Below are 21,472 nucleotides of genomic sequence, written 5' to 3' on the forward strand. Positions count from 1 at the left end.
TTTAAGTATTCACATTTAATTTTTGATTATTAATTGTTTATATTCGTTTTCAAATATTGCCGTTCAGAATGAGTGTTATTGTATAAATAAATTTAATTAAATATAGTATAAAAGAGAGTTATTATTTAATTACTGAACCTTACTTTGAATAAAGAAAAGTTCTTTTCGTAAAAAAAAATTTATTAGCATACAAACATGATGATCATTCTTATCATTCTAAACTTATCACTTATCAATTTTTATTAACTATTTATAAATAGTAACTATGAAAATTAATTTCAATCATCTGAGCCAGCTGATCTTTTCACTTTTCGTTGTTTTGGACTTTGTTTTGGTACACGAGGTGATTTGTCTAAAATAAATGGTAAAATTAACATTATGTTTATAATAATAGATTAAATTTGAATATTTATACTTACTGAGTCTATGAAGTGTTTCTTTTGGTAGCCAGTCATAATCAACATTGTTAGGATTGGTAGTTCCCATTTCAATTGGCTGTTTTCTAGACACTTGAGATCTTGATTTTCTACCAAATGAAGATAATAATTGTTGACCACCAACAAGTGTTAAGATAACACAAGCTGCAAGGAAGATATAAAGGAATATTGTTTCACCATCTAAACCTTCATCTAATTCAACAATTTGAATGGTTTCATTGTACACAGCTCCATTGAAATAAGCACCATTCTGAAAATATATAATCATATATTCAATTAAAAGAATCAACAAATATATTATGTAGCATTATTTTAATTTTTGAGTATATAATTACCACATCTCTGTAGTTCAGATTAATTTGTAATCCGAAAGGACGACCAGCGAAACTTTCTGATGGAATAAAAGAATAAGCTAAAGTAGCTTCATGGTTTGGCTTTACTACTTTATTAACTGCAAGATTAGTGAAGTTTTGAATGTGATATTTAAAGTCCATCGGATATCGCAAGGAAGTATCCAACGTTTCAAGAATAAAATCAGACTTTCCATTATTTGTGAAGCCTACGAGGAATTCAACTAAATGTCCTCCAGGAAGTTCTGAAAAAAAACATTAATGTTGTAAATGTAGTGGTAATTATATAAAATCTACTTATGAAGAGAGTATATATTATAGAGTTTAATTTTAAAATATATCTCTATAGCTGAAATAATTCATACCAAGTGTTGATGATGGATTAGCGACTACTGGTTTCGTAAATAATATTGTTGTTTCGGCATCTGCGGAAGCAGTTTGAGATTCTTCTTCAACATCATCTTCAGCCGAAACATTTGTTTCCTCAGTGTCTACATCGATCATATCATCAACAATCTCATCTTCTTGAGCATATGCTACGTTGGCTCCTGTAACATAAATTCATAAATTAAAATCTACATATTTTTGGTAATTAAATACTTTAAATAAAAAATTTTAATACTAAAAGTAATATCGAGCAAAAAATTTTTAGTCTACAAGATAATTTGAAAAATTGTTATTGAATTAAAATGAGATGAATTTTACACTCGAGTAGATTTACAGAAAAAAAAGAAATTTATAAAAAGTATCTTACCATTATTAATAATTAAAACAAAAGACGATAGCATCAAAAACATACAAATGCTTAAACTCTTCATTTTGATGAATAATTATAATTATAAGTTATAATTTAACTAAATGTCAATATTTTCCGTTTTTATGTACTGTTCGGAACACAACCATTACATCGACTGATACGATGTTTGGTTAGACTGTCCTTATTGCTACGTGGAAGTCGACACTGCGGTCGTCAGCCGTCAACATAACCAACGTGGAACCATTCAGGATGTGAAATTCACTTGTTACGTGGTAAATTTACTGTTTTTAGACGGAAAAATGCTCACATTTACAAAAATGTAGCCCGTAAATAATCGGAGTAGAAAATTTTCAACATTCATAAAGTTTAAATATAGTGTAAATTTCAATAAAATTTTTTAAATAAAAATCGATAAATAATTCAATTGTTTTAACTTAACCGTTAATAATGATAATAATTAGAAATATTGAAAAAATTTTTTTGGTTAGAGTCGGTAATGTAGGAATTATTTATCAAATGAAAAAGTATTGTATTTATCCTGTATCTCGCGAAAATAATTCAATTTTCAATGATATCTATTCTAAAATATTATCTATTCACAAATTAACCTAAAAATTTATAATTGCAGAATTCTCAAAAAGATTTACTTTTATTATTTTCATTTCTTGTTACTATAATTAATTATTACATGTACAGGAGAAACAATATGTCTAACAATAAAACAAAGATTTTTTAAGGTAATCATAACTACGAAAGAACCCTTTTATTGATTAATTAATTAAATGTATTAATTGATTCACGATGACGTTTCCTTTCACCCTTCAATTTAATACATATATTTAATGAATTTAACTAATGTACTGTAAGGCCAAATTAATGGAAAAAATTTCATTAAATTTTCAAGAGATTCATAAAAATTAATATTGATAACAACTGAGATCAATAAAAAAATAGAACATTTGAATATTATTTGTTATCTAAAATATGACGTCAAATCTGAGCTTTTCAACAAAAATATTTTTTTTTGGAATTAACTTCTTCAATATATGTATAAAGATGGATTTTGGTGGATTGTAAATTTGAAAATCATCAAAGTCTTAGATTTTCATGTATTATATATCAAACCATGATCTATGTAAAACAAAGTTAAGATATTATTTATGACGTAAGTGGAAAAATTTATTCATAATCATAACTAATTCCAAGATATTTTTAAATAAAAAAAGCTAAAAAATTATTTTTTTACTTCAGGATTATTTTAAAATCCTGCTTAATGAAATGTTAATTTCAAATTAAATGTTTCAAAACTATTTTTCTTAATCACATAATTCACTTTATATCCTCTTTTTAATGAATTCTCTGAAGATGATTATACGGAAATTAAAATCTGCTTTAATAAGCTAGTTATTACCTAATATTCATATATCCTTCATGATGGAAATTCTTAATTCAGCAAATATAAAATACACAATTTGATTTGGTAATTTCCAATTATAATTTACAGTTCTGATTATGAAATCAATTTAAAAAAGGTAAGTCTATAACAATTTTAAAATCTAATAATCGTGATTTTAAATCAGTATTTTATTTTAATGCAAAAAATATTGTTTCAGGAAAAGACCAATTTAGGAATGTCCACGGTAAGAATTCTCACTATCAATGATTCTTGATTTAAGGAAACGTCTGAGATAGAAGGGTCGGATATTGCACTTTTGCATATATCATCAATAAAAAATGTTGGCGCTGGCGCACTTGGTCATGAACTTTGGATTATTCTTCGTTAACGTTAAATCAATATAAAGAGTGACGTCAGAGAAAATGTTTGTAGCATTTTGTGCGCACGAGTGAAAAGGCATGGTTATAGTCAGACAAGCAGTGAAACAATAAGTGGGGTAGCAAAGTATCATTATCATCGTCATCCCTGTATCAAACAGAAAACTTATACAATGATGCTAGTAGTAGAAGAAGTGTGATGGCGTTATTCTTATTGTAACATTCTATCAGTCTCATAAAAAGCGGTTGGTATATATAAGTTCATCATTGATTACCAGCCGAATAAATACACAGTATTAGTCAAGTTTGGATGACAATGAAGAAAACACGTGTTAGATTCGATACTAATAATGACCAATCCAGGAATACTAAAATTGCTTCATTGCACTCAAATCTAATAAACAAAAATAATTTTTCTGATCGTTATAACAAAAAAACAAAATTTTCATTACATCAGCTGACAAGTGATAATTATTTAAAAAAGAGTGTGAGTAGTAAAACGTATGGGTATAAAAAAAGAAGTATTTTTTACGTTTTTGGAATTTTTGCATTTGTTATTTTCGCCGTCATTGGTTCTAATCATGTTAACGCTAAACCAGAAGTTTTTACTAATGCTTTCCTTGTCAAAATGAGACAACCTTTAATTAAACATCTGGCTGACCAAGTGGCTGAAAGAAATGGATTCGTTAACCTTGGTCCGGTAAGGACTTATTTTCTATCCTACTAGTTAATTCTAAAATACATACTTTAAGTAAACAAATATGTTGATTTCACATTCATAATTTATAAAAGAAAAAGATTATTATTCATGTTTTAATTTTTTTTTATTCCTGAACGATAGTTTACTGAAAGTAATAGCAAGAATGAATTTGATAACAACAGATAAATTTTTCCAAACCAAAGCATCTGTTCTAAATTATTTATCATCAATTATTTATATTTATTTTTTATTTTAAACTTATAATTGCTAAAATATAAATATTTTCATTTGTTTTAAAATTCCAGCTGTTTATATCGAATATTTTCTCTATGAACTTGGTTGGATTATTTACATATGAGAACTGGTATAAATACTCATTTAATGAACTATGTTTATTTGAATAACAGTCTCTATTGGAAATAAAATCCAAGATGCTTGTATTTCATATTAATTAAAAAAAAATCAAATAATTTTTGTTAATAAAAATTTTACTTATTACTTTTGTGTAGGTGTTGGGTAGCCAGACAGAGTATCATTTCATTCATAGAGCGTTACCACAAGTGAGGACTAAAAGATCAGTTCCTCACACTAGACGACTAAAAATAGATCCTATGGTAAGTAATAAAATTTTACCCTCCTAATATTCCTACACTTTCCACCCCAAATATCCTTCAAAACCTATTGTGGGTGTTCTTGAATTATGTATAGAATTTATTCTAGGATAGTTATAAATTTAAACAAAATTTTACATACTTGCTATTCAATCCCTTTCGATATTAAAACTTTATAATTATCAACATGCATCTATATTAGAATATTCATACATAATTTACATCCTTTCTCTATTTAACAGAGTCTAGTCTGTTTGAATCAAAATGAAGTAAACAAAAATAAAAATTACTATTACATAAATGTTATAAAGGAATAAATCGATGTTAATGGTATTTATGGATTTGTTTATTTAAATCTTATGTAAAATTAGAATCATAGAGGTATTCATGTTTAAATTATGTAATAAACTCGATGTATTATTCAATATTATCATCGTAATAGTTAATAATACTATTGATATTACGAGAAGAATTTGGAAGTTTCAAGTTATATCAATAGCAGCAGAAATAGTTTCATAATTGAAAAAAAAAAATTTTAATCTAGAAGATGATCTTATTTTATTACCTCAAAAGTTTTAAAATGGGGAAAGTACAGCTTTTCAATCTTTATTAAGCTCCAAAAGTGTCTATCAATTTTGACAATCAGTCACCTTGAAAATAAGATTGACAACTTGCTCGTTATTACTTCAGTTAGAAATTTGTCTTTCTCATTATTGATTAATTTTTCAAGTAGATCTTTTAGCTTTCATTTTTTATAAATTCTTAATAAATGAGTTTATAAAAGGGATTAATTTTTATTAAAGTTCAAGGGAAGATTATTTTTTTTATTCTTGAAAATAATGAATCAAATCTTATTTTACGTATTGAAATACCCAAAAAAGATCAGAAAGTAGATTAACCTTTATATTTGAACTCATCAAGTGTCTGGGGATATTTGACTCTTATCTCCCTCACCTACTTATCCTTTATAATTTACGAAATTACGATTTTTTATTGCATCAACACCCGCATGTATTGTATTTAATTATATCTAATTTACTTTCTACTTATTAACATAAGTTGAGACGAATACATAGAAATTCCATGTTTAAATTGAAAAAATATTTCCATCTAGCCTATATCACCCTAAAACAAGATCAATGAACCCAATCAACATTCTTGAATATTTGAATAGTTTTCTGATATGAATTATTAAACAGTCTGCAAGTCATTTATTTACAATTACTTATTGATTATCTGTCATCATTGATTAACTGTAATTATTTGATTTTTGGTCTTTCAAAAATATTTGTAAATTATTTGAAAATATTTATCAATCAATTAATAGAAGCATTAATTGATAAACTGATTCATCCAATTTTCATGGGTCAACGTTATAATGCATATTAGCATCTACATGAAAGATTATTGACAGCTATTAGTTCACAATGAAAACTCATTTGAACTTTGGTAAATTTTTTGGATAAAATACTTTTAAAATACTCAATCTTTATTTTTAGTATGGATGTATGAAAATAAGGCTTTCAATTAGTTCAGTGTGAAATTGATAGTAATAAATTATTTCAGAAGCAATGAAATGAGCAACTCAGTAGTGAAGGATCCTCAGGCAATAATTATAAGTCTTAAGTAAAGCAAAGTTTTGTTTGTGCCAAACTTCAACACAACTAACAATCCAATAAAAGCTATTGCCCTCAGAGTTTATTACTCTCAATATCACTGAGATATTTCAACTTATTGTTAGCACTCTTTTTTTACTTCTGGTTCACTAACTTCTTTCATAAAGAAAAAATGAATTAAAAAAAAAAAGTTAATGAAAAACTTACTGGTTTCAATTAAGTCGAGTTTTTTTGTTTGCATAATTTTTTCTATTATTAAAATCAACTTTCCAGTTCAACCTCAATTCATCTCTGAATCTGGGAATGTCACATCAATTCAGTTTATAGCCCTCATTTGTCTTCACTTTGATTGAATTTCGAACTAGAGTTCAATGTTCACAGATAAAATTTTTGTTTGCTGAATTATTATTGTCATTTCATCAGCAATAGAATAGATATCAACTTTCCACGAATTGAAACCACTTTAATCTTCCACACATTGTGTTTTTATTGATTAAATAATTAGTATCCACTTTTAGATATACCTAGGTATATAAATAAGTTTTTTTGTTTGTTGCAGATTCATACCGTAGTTCAACAAACGGGTTTTAAACGTGTAAAGAGAGGATACCGTCCTCTAAGTGTAGAGAATCTTGTACCATTCTACACTAAAAATTTGATAGAAGAACAAGAGAATCAAGATCCTACTGATCCCTATTTTCAATACCAATGGTATTTAAAAAATACCGGCCAAAATGGTGGAAAACCGAAACTTGACCTTAATGTAGAAGCAGCATGGGCTCAAGGTATCACAGGAAAAAATGTCACCACAGCTATCATGGATGATGGTAAAGTATTTTTTATTCAGCTATTATTTATCTCTTGGTTATCTCAACTTGAAAATTAATTGTACACATTACATAATCTTAATTAAATCGATTACTAATCTGAAGATTTACTTGTCTACTTCATTACTCTATTTGATTTATTCTTTTTCCAACTAATGTAAAAAGATAGATGTATCAATTATATTTTGACTAAAAAGGTTGACAAATTTCTTTCTTTAATTAAAAAAAAAATAATTTGAGATAAGTAAAATATAATTAATTTTCTAGACTTTATAAAATGACTGTGATGTATGTTAATTTATGCTAATACAGCTTTTTCTATTCAGGTGTGGATTATATGCATCCCGATTTAAAGTATAACTATGTAAGTACTTTTTCCCATTTCAAAAGTTATTTTAATAAATTACAAATTCCATAACTTTATTCTTTTTTTATTAAACAAATTATTCTTTCAATTTCAGAATGCAGAAGCATCGTATGATTTCAGTAGTAATGATCCTTATCCATATCCAAGATATACAGATGACTGGTTTAATAGGTGAGGACCATGATTTGGTTCATAAAACTTTTAGTTAGGTGTCAACTTTTTTTTCTAATAAGAGAAAATTTTTCATAATATTAAAATAAACTTACAGTCATGGAACAAGGTGCGCAGGGGAGGTTGCAGCCGCTCGTGATAATGGTGTTTGTGGTGTTGGTGTAGCATATGATTCTAAGGTTGCTGGGATTAGAATGTTAGACCAACCTTATATGACCGATCTGATAGAAGCTAATAGTATGGGTCATGAACCTAATCTCATTGACATATACAGTGCTTCTTGGGGGCCTACTGATGACGGCAAGACTGTAGATGGTCCAAGAAATGCTACGATGAGGGCCATTGTTCGAGGAGTTAATGAAGTATGTATTTGATCATTCAATTGTGATATAAAATTACTAAACCAAGTACTAAATTAACTTTAATGATTTTTATAAATTCAATTGAACAAAACGGCAAAAATTGGTCTCTCATGATTTGTGTAATTTACCTAGGGACGCCGAGGATTAGGTAATATTTATGTCTGGGCATCTGGAGATGGTGGTGAAGAAGACGATTGCAACTGTGATGGATACGCTGCAAGCATGTGGACTGTTAGCATTAATAGTGCAATTAATATTGGACAGAATGCTCATTACGATGAAAGTTGCTCCAGCACATTAGCTTCCACTTTCAGTAATGGAGCTAAGGATCCAAATACCGGGGTGGTAAGTTAAATTTGATAATTATCGAATGAATACATCTACATTGGTGAAAGAAGATCAAAGGTGTTTATTGAAAATTACATAAATAATGTATTCCAAAGAATATTTTTCGAAAAATTTATTTCATAGAGGATAAAACTGTGAGCATGTGCAAAAAAAATATTACTTTTTTTATGGTTCAAGCCAGAAACATCAGCAGATTACGAATATAATTGTGTTATTCATTTCTCTTATATATGTAGAAAATGAAATAGCAAAACCTATCTCAGTTTAGTTTATTTTTAAACGACATAATTCTTTTTTATTCCAATATTCCATGTTACCTCTACTCTCTTTTTATAAAAGTATAAAAGAGATTTTTTTTTCATAATGCAGATATCGAAAAAAGATTTTTTATTTACACATATATACAGATAAAAAAACTATTTATTTATATAAAAAAAAAATTTAATTGTAAAACAAAAAATGAATAAATAATACTTTAATTCTGATAAATTTTTAAGTAGCGTAATATAGATTGTATCATTAAAAAAAATTTTAACATCCTAACACAACATAATAAGTAAAAAGCTTCCGATTATATTTCTCTTCGATGTCCAGTAAACTAATTTCTCAGCGGCTTAAATTTCCTTTCCTTTAATAAAATAAAAAATTAAGTAGGTTTTTTTTATTTAAAAAAAAGTAAAATTAAAATATAAATATTTGCTGTACACTTGTTACTATTTTTATCATTATTTATAAATAACTCTCCAATTTGTTGGTCATTTCAGGCCACCACTGATCTCTATGGCAAATGTACTACGACCCACAGTGGCACATCAGCTGCTGCACCCGAAGCAGCAGGCGTATTTGCATTAGCACTTGAGGCCAAGTGAGTATTATCAATATTGATTATTTGTTATTATAAACAAAATTGATGTTATTTACTCAGTTAATTCTATTCCATTCAGCAGATAACAATATATATTATAGAATCTATACATCTTCTAATTTATCGTGACAAGAGGCACTAATCGAGAACTTTTTTTATTTCAGCCCTCAGTTAACGTGGAGGGATATCCAACATCTCACGGTGCTGACATCAAAAAGGAATTCTCTCTTTGATGCGAAAGGCAGATTTCATTGGACAATGAATGGGGTTGGCTTGGAATTCAATCATTTATTCGGATACGGTGTTCTTGATGCTGGTGCGATGGTTGCTTTGGCTAAAAAATGGAAAACTGTACCACCACGATATCATTGTGAAGCTGGATCTGTTCTTACCACCCAGTAAGTATTTTTGTATTAAAAAAAAAGTTAAAATATTTCCAATCACTATAAAAAGACCACTTGATCCTAACAATAAATCATTGCAGAGAAATACCAAGTAGTCACTCCATCTTTCTTAAGATTAAAACCAATGCTTGTGCTGGAACTGAGTACGTTGTTAACTATCTGGAACATGTTCAAGCAGTGATTACTGTCAATGCAACGCGACGGGGTGATTTAGAACTCTTTCTAACTTCTCCCATGGGGACCAGGTAATTAAACGTTTCTTTTGATTTATTATAAACAAGTAAAATACTCTTTTGGGCTACATTTATTTCAATAAATTACTCTCATGAGAATAGAAAATTGTTTAAACATTCAAGGGTTTTATATTTAATAGATCAAATATTATTGAAGCGAATATGATAATTTTTTTCGGTTGATCAATAAAATATTATACATATACTTTTTTTTTAATTTTTAGATCAATGATCTTAAGCAAACGTGTTAATGATGATGACCAGCGAGATGGATTTACTAAATGGCCGTTCATGACGACTCATACTTGGGGAGAATATCCTCAAGGAACATGGACACTTGAAGTAAGTACTGCAGATTTCTCTCAGCATTAGCATAATGATATTTTCAGTTTTATAAAATCAGTGACGTGACTGAATTTTTTCCAGTTTGTTTAAAATTTGAAAATTCCATAAATTTATTTCAAATTTTTTATGATAAAAAAATTCATCTATTATTAGACCTAAGAGGTTTAAGAAGTCTGTACAAAAGCATCTCCTCTTTTTTACCCTATTACCCGTACGACTCTGGCAAATCCATTTTCAGTAAGTGATTATTTCGCGTAAGGATATTACTCTTCGAACTCCATATTTCTTGATCTATAAAAGTTGGAAGTAAGCAGTCACAAGATTTTTGTTTAGATGTATAGATATATTTGTATCATGCACAATCGCTTATTTTCTTTTTCTAGTATTACTAAATTTTTTTTAACATGTTAAGATAAGAATGAAATTGGATTCTAATGAATCGAAATAAACCATAATGACCAATTTTTAACATCAAGTCTAAATCAGATGAATTCCACGACAGTGAAATTGATTTTTATCAGATTCTACATACAATTTTATGCCATGTAAATGGTATAGAATTAAATCCAATCACATCTAACTTGGTCTGAAAATCCCCTGTAAAATGTTCAATCAGATCAAATTGCATCACATTTGATCCAATTAGATGGGGTCATTTTTTCTCCAGATTACATGTCCTTTGAGAATATATTTTTCTTACGATTTCTTTTTATCAGTAAGGTTCGAAGATATCTGCTTTAAGATTATCTCTGAAAAATACTTTTCTGGCTTTCAGATGAAATCTACCAATAACTTTTAAAACATTGTAGGTATTTTGGAAAATCTGCTGATTGAATTAGAAAAAAAATATAACTTTAACTTTTATAATAATTGAAAAAGTGACATTGAAAAAAAGAGTTTTATTAGATAAACTTTTTTCATTATTATTTTGAATTAGAAAAATTTATTGAATTTATTAATTGATAAATGAATTTATTTTCACAGGTCAGTTTTAATTCAAAGAAACCACAACACGGATTCATTAAAGAGTGGACGTTAATGCTTCATGGTACAAGTGAACCTCCATATATTGATTTACCAGTCGTAGATCAGCATTCAAAATTGGCAGTAGTAAAGAAAGCTCACGAAGAGCGACCTACTTTTATGTAATCAAATACCATATGAATACACTTATAATTTACGATAAAGAATTCATTCGATATCCAACCAATCTATAAAAAATTTTGGCACAAACAAAATAACATTGCATATATTTAAATCTTCTAAAATGATTCTAGTGTTGTCTTCCTGGATATAATTTTTTAAATCACACAATGTGGATTACTAAATGCGGCAATTAGGACAATACTAAGAGTCACATTTGTCTTATGTGAATTCGATTATTTATCATTATTTTGGTCATTCAGATTATAATTTAATCATATGATTTATCTCATTGAGTTTAAATCTATTTTTTGTTCTCATTATACCAAAAGATGATCATAATCAAATATTTTTTACTAGACCAAATTAACTTTTTCATTAAACATATCTCTATTATGGAAATTCAATAGTTTATAAATTATTTTTTAATCGTCTCTGCTTATTAAAAGTATGTCTCTTTAATTTAATCCAATAATAATTTTGATTTTATACCAAAGATTTTTTTTTAATAAATGATTTTCAAAAATACATTTGAAAATTTGTAAAATGGATTTATATGAAAATTTGCAAGTAGTGTATGTAAATGTTATGTGCTTTCGTTGATGTTGCGAGCTTTATTAATGATATCAAATTATAGTTTTTGTTAGAAATATAATATAATATTAATGTTGAAATACTTTGAAAATTGTTTATTTAAATTATGTTAGTTTATGAAGGTATGTTTCCGAAAATTAATATTTTTATGATTTAAAATATATTTTCCATATAATGTTAATTAGTTGATTTATAATTACCATGAATTGGGATGATTATTTTAATAATAGTAAAATCGAGTAGCGATGACTGTGTAACATATGATATCACATATTATATCAAGTGTAAATGAATTATTAAAGGAATAACAAGAGAGTTAAAAAAAAATGTTTAATAATTCAAAGAAATTTATTTGTAACTGTTGTCAAATAAATTATTTTAAAATCTAATGAAAAATTGATGTGTTTTTGTTTTAAATTAGAAATGTTTATCTCAACATCATTAAGATTTATTATCATGAGATTTCAAAATATTTTTACTAAATAAATATAATGCGGTAAATCTTATTATATTTTTAATTAACACCAGCTAAGATATTTATAAAAAATATAATGTATTTTAATTATGAATGCAGAATTACTACCATAATAAGAAAAAAAAAAATAATAAGTTATCATCTTATTGTTGCTAAGTACCTTGCTTCATAATAAAAAAAATGAAGTGGCAGTTTCATTGTCTGAAGTATTTTTTATTACCTATTTTCATTAACTCCAGAAAATAAAAATCATGCCCCAATATCTTGATGATTCGCTTTTTTTTTTTTTATTATAATTGACAATGAATGTTTCCTACAGAAATTTTCGCATTGACAATTCGTACAATGAAGTAAAGCTACAATTGCTTTTGAATGTTACATGAAAAATAGCTTGATCTTCCTGAAGTTTTCAAGTACCAGTGACCTGTTTTTCCTTCAAGTTTTAGTTGTAATTAAGAAAAACTTCACTACATTCAAGAATTAATATTTTATATTCATTTTCAAGCAGAAAATCCTTTAAAGATTCACACTAATTTATTTTGACCTTGATTTTTTTTATTTACATATTAAAAAAAAAAAAATTACCTATTACTTTAACTTTTAATGATTTTATTCAAAAAAGTATCAACGTTTTTTTTGAATTCAACTTTGAATAACTTATGGAAATAAGAGAAAGTATAAATAGCGTTTCATCATTTGACTTTTTATTTTTAAAAAAGTCCACTCATGCAAAGTTTTTCCATTCAATTTTTTTGTTTTATAAAATTAAAAAAAACACTTTCAATCCTATCCATTAACATTTTTATGGTTTTCTAAGTGAATGGATCTATCCAGTTGGATTATCATAAAATCCAGAAAAACTTGCAGACATTTTTGGAGCCAAATAACAAGATAAAAATTAGGATGTCAGTTAAACACATTCGTCCTATCAATAACATGTCTTTTGGCAAATGTTCATGATTTCCGCAGAGTGACCTACATCCAAACACGAATTTTGGCCACTATATTTATATGTGGAAGCATCTGCAACTAAAATCAATAAATACACTTTGAAGATTTATTAGTTCTATATGTAGAATAGCAATAGATGTTCAATTAATATGCGATATTTTGAACAAACTATTTTACTCATGTATTTCACGCGAGCTCTATTAGTTTCCATTTAGTTTTATACATATATATATATATATATATATATATATATATGTATTTATTTCTACAGTTCATATAATTCATAGAACTTCGATATTCCGTATCGATTTTTTATCACTGGAATCAACAGAAAAAAATTAATTAGATAGTTCAAATGAAGTTACTGACCAAAGATTACCAGTGTATATCATAGGTGAACAGTCACAGCTAATAATATCCGGATGATACCCGTGCAGAAAAAAAAGAATTATTGAATCTAATTAAGAATCAATTAAATTGGGGAAACCATTTACTCGAAACTTTTTGATGAAGTATTTCATTAGTATAATTGGATATAAAATATCTGCATGATATATTTAATTGGTTCATTAATTATTTATTTAAAATATCAATAATTGATTTAATTTACTGATCCGCTAAATGATGGTTTGTTCGGAAAGTATTCTGTGGATGCATCACAGGTGATAGATAATACTCTCTAGAAGGTAGATGACCAAAGTTTTCGCAACAGTACACCTTGTTTAAGTCATTCCTAAAAATATAAACATTTATTGTGGGGTTATGTTGATTGTAATAATGAATTTTAACCTTTTTAACTCTATTTAAATAATTAACTAAATAAAAAGTATAAAAATATTAAAAATGGAGTACTCACTTTTGTTTAATAATTTAAAAAGAATTGTTTTGAGAGCTGTTTGTAAGTCTGACTTCCATAAAGATAAAAAAAATCAATTAGTCTATGCTATCAATACTATTGATTTTTTGGTTATATTTTATTCCAATATTAAAAACATGCCAATTCTTGTCGATTATATTGAAAATAATCAATCATCACATAAAATAATACTGTCTTGAGGAAGATTTTATTCCTTTTTCAATCGAATTAGGATACTTGGCATGAGATCAACACAAATTATCGAATACCAATCGATAGAAAGCATGAGCCCAATAATAAACAATTGGATGAAAAAAAAAATATAAAGGATTTAAATGTATTTATGAATGTCATACTAAACTTAAACATCAACGTTTAGTTTTCATGATCACAATAGTATTTAAAGTTTAAACTATTGGGGTTTCGTACAGTCCATGCGCTAAGTCAATTAATGTAGGGGAAGTTGGTCGACGTAAGTGGCAGTGCATGGGAGATCGAACGGGAAGGGGTTGAGCTTGGAAAGCAGGCGCCAACGATAGACATTACGTCATTTCACTAGTCCGCGTGTTACCTTTGAGAGATGTGCAATACACCAAGGAAATCGTTTCTATTCAGATAATATTGCCGATTATTAACAGTAACTATATTTCGATTGTTAAATCAATAATTTTTATTATATTCTAGTGTACATAAATACTAATGTTTTTTTCTGCAAATTTTATTTATTAATACTTCTAATTCTAATTCAATACTCAATTAAAACATTTTGTTTTAAATCTTGGAGGTAAAGTTGGTTAATTTATTCTTAACTTTTTCTATTTTATTTATTTTCCTCTAACATATATAAAAGCTTTTGTTGTATTTAAAATGATTAAAAATCATTAAAAAGATTATTTTCATACGTAAAATATTAAGATTGATTTTATTTGATTAAATTATTATTTATTTTTTTTGCAAACAATTTACGATTATTTATTCTGACGAGTACGAATATTTGCTCACTTTCTTTCTTTCTTTCTTTCTTTCTTTCTATTAAATAAAATGAAATTTGTCTGTGACAGCTACATAATCTAAAGCTGATTTTTTTCTTTGAAAACATAGATCATTGATCGTAAGAACATCATTCAGTGTTAAAGTTTTATGAATATGTATGAGAAATTTTTCTATATCACTTTATTAACTGGCTTTTCAAATTAAGCGTGAATAAAAATTAGTAAAGTATCCTTGAAGAGATTAATTTATCCACCAATCATACATATAACAATTATTTTGGTATTCTGGGAATCTTGGAATTCAGACATGAATTCACCAAGTTGTAAGTAATGCATACTTGACAGTTGATGCTATGTACATAATAAAAACAGACTGATCATTAATTTTAGCTTTGGTAAATATTTGATTGATGATAGAACTTTCTACAATTAAATAATATTGATATTAATGTTATTAATTAATATGAAATATTTATTATCACTATACTTTATATAAAATGCTTTCTTCAAAATTGATTTCCCGTAAAAAATAAATTGTTGCTTTATGGAATTTAGAGCATAAAAAATATAAAATTTATAGGACAGCTAAAAATACACTTGACAGTTTTCCTATCAATGTAAATAATATATATTTTTCAAATTAGTTTTATTGACTTTGTATCTTATGTCCATACTTTTTATTTATTGTATTAAGATCAGAAAAAAAGTGACACATTTTACCCTGTCATGAGAAAGCAATGCGTTATCAAAACATTTTTCATTACCGTGTTATTTTTTTCCTTTAGTATGCACTTGATTTCAGTCGATTAAAAAAAATATTGTCGATATACGATTCTGACGAATAAAAATTAGAATCTATCCATCAAGCTATTCTTTTTTCCAATTTTATTGAATCTTCTATGATTCTTGATTTATTCTAATTTTGTTAAATCTCAGTTAAAGATTTTTAATCGTTATTACTTCAATGGTCTCTTCATTTAATCATTAAAATCTTTCATCCAAATTACTTTTGAATAAGTAATGATTCAATGAGAAACTGAAATTCTCTTCAGAAAGAATCTGTAACGAAAAAAAAAAGTCGATACATTCAAAGTATATTAAATATTTAAATTTGGTAAAGCAAAGTAACTGTATTTGTTTTGAAATGTTTGTGTTGATTGTTATGCGAACACCTTGAAATTTAAACAAATATTTATACTCGATTTTACTATACCTCAACTTCAACAAACTTTTAAAAAACTTATTTAAAAATCTACATTTTTGAAGTATTTGTCACTGAATCCAATGTAAAAAATACTAGAGTATAATTCATTTATTTAATTTGTTTTGAGTAAATAACAATAGAAATAGAGTAAATAAATTCTGTGGCATATGATTATAGGATAGACATAAAAATAATAGAATATTTTAGTGAGAACTTCATATGTGAATATTAAATTGTGGATATACTACAAGATTTCTTTTGCTTTCAGATATAAAATGTAACAGATATCTAAATAAATAACATTCGGATAATGTATGAAAAGATGGATAAAAATAAAGATTCATGTGAGAAAGGACAAATTTTTCTTCATAACATACATGTACTGAATTAATTTAAATTCATTAAATGACGCATTCAAACAAATTTTCTCACGTTTATATTTAAATGCAGAAAGCATCAAGTTAATTATAATAATTATTGGCAATAAATGTGTGGTATTTTTAGCATCCTCAATATTTGCTATGAGATTTGAATATATACCAAGGGAAATATATCGATAACAGGTGCGACAGATAATGTTACTGTATCATGAATTGAAATATTTTATTTAAAATAGCTTATCTGAATTATTCCGTGTCTTTTGTTGGAATAATTAGAATAAAAATTATGTCGAAAGTCATTTATTTATTAGGATAAATTAAAAAAAATTTTTTTTTCTATTCTGTGAGTTCTAATATAATATTTTTAACTTTACAAACACTAAAATATCGTTTTCGTAATTATTTAATTGAGAAGCTCTATCCTAAACTCTCGTATAAAATTTTCCTAAAGCTTCCAAGAAGTCTTCACAGTTTTTAACAATTATTCAACAAAAATAATAGATAGTTTAAGTAGAATAAAAATTCTAAACTGTAAAATTTTGAATCATTTTAGAAGTTGAGAGATTATAGTCAAATTTTGAACTCCGTTTGAAAGTGGAAATTCATTCTTAGGCAATTATCAATGTGACATTTTATCTACGAAAAAATAGATGTGAGCATTAAAGAAATTTTTTAACACAGAATAATTTATTGAGAAATTAATTAATGTCATGCATTTCATGCTCATAAATTTATTGATAAATAGAACGTGAGTATGATAAAGTTTATTTACAATTCGTAATATTAATTAAATTATGACAATATTATCCTCCATAAAATGTAATAAAATATTTTCATACCTAGAAAATAAGATCCTTGATGAATCTGATGCCTTGAGATAAACAAAAATGCATTCATTTCCAATTTGACTTGTTTAAAAAAAAATATCGATACCTGTATCGACATTTTTGTCTAGTAATTGTCGATACAGTTATGTAAGTATCTCATATAAAAGACTATTTCTATCGATTTATCGGCAGTAGTGATGTTTATTGATTAGTCCAATTAATGCAGAACTAAATTTAATCTAAAAAAAAAAAAAATCGTTAGTTCATAAAATTTTCGTGCATTTAAAACGTTTTACGAGAAACTTTCAACAAACGATTATTTGATCATTCATGTAATTAAACAATTCATCCATAGGATATTAAAACAATGACGATTAGTGTTTATTTAAAGACTTATTGTCTATAAATTCTACGATAAAATAAAATTGACCATAAAAAGTTAGGAAGTAGTTTATGATTTATTATAAAAGATAATAAATTGGAAATTAATCTTTGCAATGTACGCCACCGATATTACAGATTTGAATAATGATTAAAATTGTTTGATAAGCATACATCTTTTTTATTCATAAAATCGATCGAAAGTGTGCATTGATGAGCTTGAGTACTGCCGCAAGTGTGATGTATAAATGTAAGCTTTTCATTATACTTAACGAGAATACATTTTTTTTTATTATTTATTGTGGCTACTAAATTAAAATATCTATTCGATTTTCAATTCTTAAGATCTTCTTTCAAAAGACGACCCCCTTTGAACTTGACCAAGTGGAAGTTCCGTAGTGAGTGTTGACTATATGTGTCAAGGTTAAAATGCTAAAGGTGTTTGAAGAAGAGTAAATATTTACTAAATTCTACTATTGAATTTCTTTCAAACCTTTAATTGAATTGTAACGAAAATTATATATATATATATATATATTAATTGTCGATTGTTTCGTTGTAAAAATATTGTCATAATAAAGCATATCATTACCAGGCAAAGTATGATTAAATAAAGTCTATAAATTTGCATGCTATAGGAAGGGAGAACGTAATACCTGAAATTAAGAATTAAATAAAAAGTAGTGTCTGTAATAGATATGAAAACTAGATTCAGTAATGTATACAGTAATTTCGTTTCCTCATAAGCACAAAGAATCAAGTTTAAAATTAAAGGAGTACTTATAAAAAAGAACCTTTCAAAGCATCAAGGTTACTCTTTTACTAACTTCTCTATAAATAAATAAACTTTGATAATTTTACACTAGAAAAATTTATTCAGGCGATTATTTATCTATATTTATAATATCAAGTTATTTTTTTATGACAAGTAAATAATAATAAACACTACAACATGGATGATAAAAAAAAATTACAATTAATAAATCATATAAATGTCTGAAAATTTTAATGATTTTACAAGAGCTATATTGTAAATAAAAAAAGCGGTTTTTTTATAAAAATAATTCGACTTTAATGAAGCGAAAAACATTCAAGGATTTATTTTATTCAATTTCCAAATCTTTCATTCAAAACTTTTTATCATCTTCTCTTTTTTCTATTCATCTAAGATAAATTTGAAAAAAAGAGAGAATGATTTTTAGTTTTATATTAATTTTTTTTAATAAAATAAATATTAAAAAATATTTCTTTTCTAATTCTAAACATGAGCAATAAAAGATAATGTTATGCATGAAGATGGTGGTTAGATTGTCGATGATAAATTAAAATACTTACAATTTTTTTTAAATATTTGTCTCAATTTGAAATTTAAACATGTATACATGCTTTATTTTTCATAACATCATGCATTTTATTCTATTAATAAATAATTTTATCCCATTTATATTCTATGTGCAACAATTTTTATGAGATGACGATTCGTACGTGTTAATGTTCACTTGAGCTTGAGTACGTGATTTAGGAATATTTTCTTATACACTAAAGGTATGAGTCAGCCTTTAACAAGGACAGAATTTGCTTGATCGAAGTAATACTTGCATAGCAACTTTGAAAGTAAAAATAAGTTCTTTGAGAATTAAAAACTGTGGAGGTTTTAATTAAATATTCTTGATAGTTCCATAAAGGGGAGAAAAATTGTCACGTTTAAAAATATATTTTAAATTCATCGTTAATATCTATGCATAAAAACAGGTATAATAATTTTTTAGCTTCGATTATCACTGTAAATCACTGCAATAATATGATTATTTCGCGAATTAACAAAATCTAATAATAAATGTGTAACAATAAAATACTCAAGTGTTTACAATTGCAACGCCATAACCTATAATGTTTTGGCACAAACACGAAGACATTTTTAAAAATGACGACAGTTGGTTTATAGTATTTACTATTGTAAACATATACAGTGTTTCATTATCAAACACTTTGGTTTACTCTGCATATTTTGAAGAAATAAATAGAAAATGTTGAAATAAAAATACGAAACAAATGATGAATATTAATATCGATAAATTAATCTTTTATTTGAAATTTAGGTTAGTTTGTAAATTTATTTGATATTCTCTGCACTAAGTGATTTAGGTTAGCGAGGAATGTTCCTGTTTTTCTCCTAAAAGTAGAAATTTATCAAAGTTTACTGTAATTATTTGTGGATGACAAATTTGATCATCTTCATAAGCAATAAGTAGATTTATCTTTTGTTCAAACTTCTGATTAAGTGTTCGTCGTTAACCTATTTTTTCTGACTTAACTGATTATTCAATACCAATTTTTTACTGTCGTATAGAAACTTTTTACATCAAAATCAGATTCCATGCCATCAAAAAAAAAGGAAACGACTTTTAAATCATGACAGAAATTTTTTTTTATTTCATTGAATATTGAATACTTTGTGACACTTGTTAATTTTCATAAGTATTCAAAATTAAAAGTAATAATTTTGAATATAATTTTTTTATTATTAAATTAAGCAAGTCCAATTTAGAAAAGAACCTTACCTGTCTAGAGCCTCTGAAAGATAAGTTATTATGTGAGTTACAATTCAAAAGTTTAAATAATAAATATAATCATTTGTGATGAATGTTCTATTTTCGTGCTCTTCCATTAGATAGGGCCATATAAAAGTTTCACAAGAAAGTTTTTTTATGAAGAACTTGAATTAAAGCTTCAACTAATTATGCATCTTTCAATTTCTCTAAAGAAGTATACCGTATTATATTAAGTAAATGTGTTATGATGAAATATGTACGAGACTACTCTCTTCTGTAATTTGGAGTCTTTGTAGAAGTAAAAGTACTTTAAAAACAAATAGAGAGTTCTAAAATAAGACATTGAACGTTATCATAGAAGTAAGTACTAACTTGGCAATTTCATTTTATTAAAAAAAAATTACCCAGCAAAATTGACCTGGGTTTTGATTATTTACAAATTTCAAATATTTTATCTCAACTTCTTTGTCTCTTTAAATGTCATGTATCACTAAATAATATATAAATAACTATTATATTATAAATCACTAACATTTCAATCACGTTCAATCAATAAATTAATTTAATATAAATATTATATGCAACGTTACTTACTGTCTCTGGAGCAAAAATAGTCTACGTGACATAAAAATTATTCAAAAACAAAATTGGTTTGGTTTGTTTTGTTTTTTGTTTTTTTTTATATCGTGAGATCTTTTGTTTACAGTGAAATACTTGTTGCTGTAGAATAGATTGATTACTCAGCATATCAAAAATTTTATTTACTGTTAATTAAACAAATTAACCAAGTCTTGTTCTTTTTCATTCCAGGTTGATACATACTACTTTTCAACAAATAATGTGCTAAAGTACCCATTGTAAATGTCAACAGTTTTAATTAACATTCAAGATCGTGATAAAAAATAAAAAAATAGACAAAAAATTATGAACAGTTAATATTATAAGCAATAA

The 21,472-nt window shown here is 26.2% G+C and overlaps 2 protein-coding genes and 1 long non-coding RNA gene across 4 annotated transcripts; 2 read left to right on the top strand and 1 right to left on the bottom strand.

The window, feature by feature from the left end:
• Positions 1 to 170: 170 nt before the first annotated feature.
• Positions 171 to 1,832, bottom strand: l(1)G0320 (signal sequence receptor subunit 1 l(1)G0320). The gene is made up of 5 exons (XM_035084930.1): positions 1,542 to 1,832; positions 1,153 to 1,335; positions 773 to 1,032; positions 420 to 687; positions 171 to 352 (listed from the first exon to the last, which is right to left on the bottom strand). The coding sequence occupies exons 1-5, from the start codon at positions 1,603 to 1,605 to the stop codon at positions 279 to 281; spliced, it is 849 nt and encodes a 282-aa protein (XP_034940821.1). The 5' UTR covers positions 1,606 to 1,832; the 3' UTR covers positions 171 to 278.
• A 350-nt stretch (positions 1,833 to 2,182) lies between these two features.
• amon (amontillado) lies at positions 2,183 to 12,292 on the top strand. 2 transcript variants are annotated; one of them, XM_035084929.1, is made up of 13 exons: positions 2,183 to 2,281; positions 3,221 to 4,017; positions 4,527 to 4,631; positions 6,804 to 7,071; positions 7,398 to 7,435; positions 7,533 to 7,609; positions 7,707 to 7,971; positions 8,104 to 8,316; positions 9,084 to 9,184; positions 9,349 to 9,582; positions 9,669 to 9,833; positions 10,046 to 10,163; positions 11,151 to 12,292. In XM_035084929.1, the coding sequence occupies exons 2-13, from the start codon at positions 3,628 to 3,630 to the stop codon at positions 11,313 to 11,315; spliced, it is 2,139 nt and encodes a 712-aa protein (XP_034940820.1). In that variant the 5' UTR covers positions 2,183 to 2,281; positions 3,221 to 3,627; the 3' UTR covers positions 11,316 to 12,292. The 2 variants fall into 2 exon arrangements, with proteins under 2 accessions (XP_034940820.1, XP_034940819.1); XM_035084928.1 differs by lacking the exon at positions 2,183 to 2,281 and adding an exon at positions 2,938 to 3,076 and having other exon boundaries at positions 3,158 to 4,017.
• Positions 12,293 to 14,684: 2,392 nt separating this feature from the next.
• LOC118067964 (uncharacterized) lies at positions 14,685 to 21,409 on the top strand. Its single transcript, XR_004690455.1, has 2 exons — positions 14,685 to 14,822; positions 21,332 to 21,409. It is a non-coding gene; the product is annotated as an uncharacterized lncRNA (long non-coding RNA).
• Positions 21,410 to 21,472: the final 63 nt, after the last annotated feature.

The sequence above is a fragment of the Chelonus insularis genome, unplaced genomic scaffold (assembly GCF_013357705.1).
Source record: "Chelonus insularis isolate UGA/USDA-ARS -01 unplaced genomic scaffold, ASM1335770v1 contig_398_pilon, whole genome shotgun sequence".
NCBI lineage: Eukaryota > Metazoa > Arthropoda > Insecta > Hymenoptera > Braconidae > Chelonus > Chelonus insularis.

Coding starts and splice junctions, on each gene's coding strand:
- amon (XM_035084929.1), top strand. CDS start 3,628: ATGACAATGAAGAAAACACGTGTTAGATTCGATACTAATAATGACCAA. Junction 7,072..7,397: donor CACAGCTATCATGGATGATG/GTAAAGTATTTT, acceptor TTTTCTATTCAG/GTGTGGATTATATGCATCCC. Junction 7,610..7,706: donor ACAGATGACTGGTTTAATAG/GTGAGGACCATG, acceptor ATAAACTTACAG/TCATGGAACAAGGTGCGCAG.